Source organism: Arachis stenosperma, chromosome 9, assembly GCF_014773155.1.
Source record: "Arachis stenosperma cultivar V10309 chromosome 9, arast.V10309.gnm1.PFL2, whole genome shotgun sequence".
NCBI lineage: Eukaryota > Viridiplantae > Streptophyta > Magnoliopsida > Fabales > Fabaceae > Arachis > Arachis stenosperma.
This window is the reverse complement of record NC_080385.1, coordinates 155830574-155837323: the sequence shown is the minus strand read 5'-3', so window position 1 is coordinate 155837323 and position 6750 is coordinate 155830574. Positions and strand designations below refer to the sequence as shown.

Sequence of the window (6750 nt, the reverse complement as noted above, 5' to 3'; positions counted from 1 at the left end):
TTGACACCACATAAAAATAGTGCTAAATTGAAGAAGTAAAGGAAAGACAAAAGAGGAAGGGGGTAATCCATTGAAGTCTGATTTTCTTTTGCAACAGAATATTTTAGTTATGGTTTTACTGTTGAAAGCGAAAGCATGGATTTATTTTACTAAGTACTTCAGCAATGCAAGCAACTAAGCCTGCTAGTGCCCAAAATCTATTAAAGAAAAAAAACATCTAGGAGTGTCACTTTCATGATTTTTTCTTAAAGCTGATGTGATGCTTCAGTTTAGTCTCATGAAAGAAAATAGATAAGTTTGGGAAGTTAAGGATGGCCATTTACCATGTTAGCTGATTTAGAATCAAGCAGTGTTTCTTAATGTTCAAAATTAGGTTCTAGTGAAATCTGATATTGATGGTTGTATTGTATAAGTAGTAATCATGACATTGACTAGCAAAGAAAGTCAATGTTAAAAATAATTTAAGCCTAGCTATAAGCCTATAACTCAGAGTTAGGCAACAGTGCACTTTGCATTTTTGAGTCTTGTTAAATCTTATTTTTCATCAGCCAATGTTCCAAAATCATTTAAATCTCATGCATAAGTTAGTTGCACAGTTTAATTCTGTACACATTATTGAGTATCTCCAGATATATTCTAAATTTCTCTATAAATTTAAACCACAACAGTGAAGAGATAATAATATTCTATCTATTTGAATCTACACTTATTTGAAACTTCCTAGGATAAAAAGAAAACGTGGATCATTATGCCAAAAGAGTAGATATGTGTTACATTTTTGTTAGTTAAAAACACTCCAGATTGATGATACATTCAGTGAATGTTGTAAAGTACCTACCGTACACTGTTGTTAACTAACTAAGTGATGAAATGAATGATGAAAGTTAGTGAAAGTGAAGCCTGAACTCTGCACATGTTGCTTATGAATTGAAAGTAGCCGAAAGGAGAGAGACCCATTTTCGTCATTGTCTTCCTTTACGCTTTTCCTAACTCACTTGTAAGAAAATAAGTCTAGAATTTTCAGTTCTTGATTAGAGTGCTCTCTTCTTTTTCTGAAATTTGACTCATAGAAAACCAATTAAGTAGCAGGTGTGATGTACATTTGTACATCAACAAGAAGATCTTTTTGGTTTGGTGCTGATTTCTACTGTTACATTAAGAAAATGGTGCACCGTCTGGATCTCCAAAAGATTTGCTTGACAATGATTAGTTTGGAAGAGAAAAGTAAAAAACAGAATTTTTGGTTCACACTTCACACCTATATTTTGGTTCATGCTTGGAATAATACTAGGAACTACTTTTTCTAACTCTTTCTAAACTTTCAATCTTAACACTTTGCATTCTTTTCGAATTAGTTTTCTTCTTCTTTTCCTTTTTTTTCTTTAGGATTTATATTCAATAATTAGTAAAAGTTAGTGTAGAACTTAAAAAGCAGCTTTTTATAAGCACAAAAATGTGACAATAGACCAATTTCATAATCACCTACTTCAGCTATAAATAGGTGAATGCATAATCATTAATTTCCCAAAAGATGGTACTTAATTTTTTTTTGAAATAAAAAGCTCAACACAACAAGGTGGAACATCAACATCTCAACAAAAAAATATTAAATAGTTAAAATAAACTAATTCCTAATCATCTTCGACCAAAACCATCAACAATCCAAAAGATCAAATATCACTCCACTCTTTGTAACTTTTAATCGATCTGTTAAATACTCCTGCAATACCTAATTCTTGATTCCTATAAATTCTGTCATTCTTTTTCAACCAAGTGTTTCAAATGATAACAATGAAATCAAACTCACCAATATTTTATTAATTTGACTGCACGATTGACCTCTAAACCATGTAAATTTACGGTCATTCAGCTTTCCACCAGTTTGATAATACTGTTAAAACACTATATATTAATTTCTGCTATATATTAATCTATTGCTTGGACATGGATTTAATCACTATATATTAATTTCTGCTATATGGTCAATTGGTTCTTTGCATGAAACTAATGAATATAACAATTTTCTGGCACAGCCCTTTTTCTCTTTTGTGGTTGTCAATGTCTTTTTGGTTCCATCTCACAATGGCGGCTTTTAAACCATAGACTTAATTCTAAATTAGCAACTCATTTGGGATTTATTTCCATATGCTAAAATAAACAAAATTATGTGTTTAAAGTTTAGTTGTTTTTAGGAATTTAACTTCCTCAAGCAATCCTACTCAGAGTGGGACTCTTAATTGAGATTTTCCAACTTAATAACAATATCTCCAACATTATATAGTCAATGGATTAAAACTCACATTGTAAAACTTATCTGTTAATCTTAACATCCAAATTAAACTTGTATTCAATTGGCCTATACAGAAATAGTGGTTAGGTTCAAAGCCATGTGGTGACTTAGAGAAAAATAAATTAAAAACAATTACTTGATTCTTCCTAGGTCCAAAGTAAATCATTTGATGTATTAAAGGAATTCTCTTAATAGAAATTTCATCAGTGACTGCATGAGAAATTGCAACTTTACTTTGACTTATATGCTCAACATGTCACTTTCAAGAAACCCCATATTTTCAAAATGAAGAACCTGCCTTGTGTGTTTCCTCAGCAAAGGTATAGATCTGGTGCCACCTCACTATTTCTACATGGTTTGTGAATAGTAAATAAAGCACACTCTTTGATAATAAATCTCATAGCAGCAGAGGGTTTTGTTTTTGTTCCCTATAAATAGGCCACTTGAGCAATACAAGAAATAATAAGCCTTGACCTTATTATTATTATTATTCTTATTCAAACATGGACACAAGACCACTCAAGTGTGTGTGTGTGACCTTCCTCCTCACCCTTATTCTTCTTGCATCTGTATCAGAATCCAGGCCATTGAATAGTCCTGTAAATGGTGTGTTAAGAACATTGAAGAACTCTGGTCCAAGCCCTGGTAAAGGCCACATGCTTAAAAAGCTTCAAAACTTTGCACAGATCAAGCACTCTGGACCTAGCCCCGGTATTGGTCACAAGGTTAACAATTCTCAAAACCTTGGAGACATTAAGGAATCTGGTCCTAGCCCCGGTGTTGGTCATTGATTCAGTTCATACATCTCCTAGTTCTTTTGCTTTTTTTCATTTTGCATTAGACCAGTGATGTATACTCTCTATCATTTTTAACTTGTAACATATTATTATTATATAGTCCATAGCATACATGTTACTTGTGACATATCCTGCATTTCAATCTATATATTTCATTTCTATGATTATGCATTTATTTGTTACCGCAGTAGATTAAAAATGCTATAGCAGATACATTAATTAAGAAGATCATGGATACTTAATTAGTGGATGCCGCATTGGAACATTATTTAAATATATATATGGTTGTTCAGATTTTTATCCCTCCATTGTTTTGAAAGAGACTAATTGTTTTGATGGTTAGTTGGTTACTTTACGGGTGGGTTTGTTTGTCCTATGAAGAAATTTTTTTATGAAAAGAAAACAATAGAAAGTTGTGTGTCGGAGTTTAGGTAAGCAAATTCCTGCAGAGAATGTGGGAATTTTTTTTTCCCATATAAAAACGAAAATGAAAATCGAAAACGGCGAAAAGCACGTGCTTTTTTTTTTGGACATTGAAAATTTGACTTTTGACATACATGGCCCAGATGGCCCAGACCTAATGGGCGGTGGTGCTACGGCCCAATCTTCATGTATGGGCTTACAACCTACCTATGTCTCAAACCAAAATAATTTAATATTTATTTATTAACAAAATTGTTATAGTATCTAAAAAATAGTGTTTAATTTATTAATAAATATTAAAGGTTAATATTTAATTTAAAAAGTATAAAAATAAATATTTTTTAAATTAAGAAAAAGTTAAACATTATAGAATTTATCGTATACTGAATCACCAGAATAAATTGGATGATTTTATCATGACAAAAAAATTGATGATTTTCTTGTTGGTACGTGTCCATGAAAAATGTGATGATATATCTATAGACTATGATTCATAAGTAGAAGAGTCATACTACTGCATGATAACTATTTTTTAATCAACATATTGCTAATATATATTGGAGGCAAGCTTGACCACCAAAGTAAGCACAACAACATATCATCTCCAACAATCTCATCTCACTTCATAAAGTTATTAACAAGGACGGTGCAAAAGTTAAAAATATAATCCCATGATTACTGTGTTAAGAGTATCGATATCATTTCTTAATTAATAAGATTTTGAAAACCATGCAAGCAGCCAATAAATTATATATAGTTCAAATAGCATAATTTCACTATACTCACTTAAGAGTTGCGACTTCGAATCTCCCCGCCTTTCGTAAAAAAAAATAAAAAAGGAAACCATTCACAAAGTAAAACAAGCATTAGCCTCCCTCCTTTTCCTTAATTTACTTTAATGATGCCTAACGATTGTTGTTATTTTTTTTTCCAGATATAGTTATTTATATATTTTCTCTTATCAAATTAAGTTGTAAGACAAAAAAAATTATTATATAATATTAAAATTTTTATTACATAAAATTATAAATTCAATTTTTGTTACTAAAAAAACAAACATATAAAAATATATAAAATTTTACGTAAATCTAAAAAAAAAATTATATTAAAAAAAATTAAAAATTTAATTATTCACGTATCTCTTTCGATCACCTTAAATTTTTTGAACAAATTGTTAGGAAATTATTTAATTTCCTAACTTATTTGTGGGCAATACATATATCAATTATAATCACAAATGATGCTATTTCAAATTAAATGACTTATATAATGATGATCTCATTTATTGTTATAAATGCTAATTGAATAAGTCATTATTACTTTTGATTTGGAATTAAATGAGAATAAAACCGGATATTATCTTTTGTTCCTTAGATAATTATCTTTTTGGATTTTAGATATATTATCTTTTGGGCTTTAGATACTATTTTATTTGGGCTTAAGGGTTTAATGGGTGCCATGCTCAAATATAAATAGACCTTCAGGGTTTCGGTCCCCAATATACCAAAGCCGCCTTTGTTACTCTTTCTCCATCAAAAGAGTTGCAGTACAGCCTCCTAGGAATACAGAAGGCTTTGGTTGAGGAAGATCGAAAGAACCACAAGATCCAAACTCTTCCGATCATAATTCATGTTTATGAATTCAGGTACGCTTCCGCACTATAATATTTTTGGTGATTCAATATGGATGATCTAAGTTATTGAAATTAATTTATTCCAACAAGTGGTATCAGAGCCATCCATAATTTAGTCATCAAAAATATCAGTATTTTTGTAATATTCTTTCGATCGATATATATATATATTTATGTATGTGCGCGTTATATATATATATATATATATATATATATATATATATATATATATATATATATATATATATATATATGGTACTGAGGCACGAGCACAAGGATTATTTTTTTTTAATGCAAATATTCTGTATTGCGATTCTTTATACACATACGTTTACCATGGTTGTGCTAGTGTGCATATATGTATGGCTCTATTAAGCCTTTTGGTGTGGGTTTAATATGATTGCGTGTATATATATATTATTGCCCGCGCATATATATATTTTACTGTATCTATTTTTTTTTAATTTGATATGATAATTGATTTATACTATTAATTTAGCATACAATTGATTAATAATTCTTTTGGGATATAAAGATTATTATGTATATATCACTTATGCGAATATTGATCTATTCAAAAGAAGATCTATATTTGGCCAAGTTATATGTACATATTAATAATATTTGAATAATAAAAAAAAGTATTTTTATTGTTACATAAGAAAATTAGTAACAATTTGGATTATTATACTCATCTATTATAAAGATTTGGTTTTAGAATAAATTGATTGAACATTATGCTGCCAAAGTAGCCTCTTTTGTGAAAATTAGTTTATTAAAAACATTAGGAATATGGTGATATGTAATTCATGCGAATATTGGTCGGCCCAAAGGAAGGTCTATATTTGGCCGAATTACATACACATATTGATAGTAAATACATGTTTGGGTAACTAATTAAGAATAAAGTAATGTTTATTATTTATGCAAATAATAATCGGCCCAAAGGAAGTTTATTGTTTGGCCAAATAATAAGCATTGCATACTTCTGTTTATTTTCTATTAATTATGCGGTCAATAATCGGCCCAAAGGAAGGTTATTGTTTGGCCAATTAATAGAAAATATATGCGGTAATAAATAGGTTGCGAAGTTTAAGTTTCCATGTGCGCATTAAGTCGGTCCAAAGAAAGGCTTAATGTGTGACAAGAATTTTGACAATATTTGATTACTGCAATGAGAGTATCACTTACAGTTAATTTTTCTATCCAAAGATTGAAAATTAATGTTGTGCTAGATATCTCAATATGGATTTTTTACCCATTAATTAACTAATATTTACTGCATATTCTTTTGTTCTAATCCAGAAACTATGGCTTTAGCTATCAATGTTTCTGCGCAAATTAGCAGTATTCCTATGCTGAATGGTTCAAACTTTAAAGTTTGGAAGGATACCGTGGAGATTGTCCTCGGTTGTATGGACCTAGATATAGCTCTTCGAGAGGAGAAACCCACTTCCACTCCAGAAAACCTCAATGAGGTTAAAATAGAGAAGTGGGAGAAATCCAATCGAATGAGCATTATGATCATGAAACGCTCAATTCCTGAGACGTTTCGGGGCTCAATTACTGAGGATAAAGATGCCAAACAGTTCCTAAAGGATGTTGAG

General features: G+C 30.1%; 1 protein-coding gene across 1 annotated transcript; it reads left to right on the top strand.

Annotated features, from left to right (window-relative positions):
* Positions 1 to 2770: 2770 nt before the first annotated feature.
* Positions 2771 to 3189, top strand: LOC130947636 (precursor of CEP16). Its single transcript, XM_057876345.1, has one exon. It carries the CDS (start codon positions 2794 to 2796, stop codon positions 3079 to 3081), a length of 288 nt encoding a protein of 95 aa, XP_057732328.1. The 5' UTR covers positions 2771 to 2793; the 3' UTR covers positions 3082 to 3189.
* The last annotated feature ends 3561 nt before the right edge of the window (positions 3190 to 6750 follow it).

Coding starts and splice junctions, on each gene's coding strand:
- LOC130947636 (XM_057876345.1), top strand. CDS start 2,794: ATGGACACAAGACCACTCAAGTGTGTGTGTGTGACCTTCCTCCTCACC.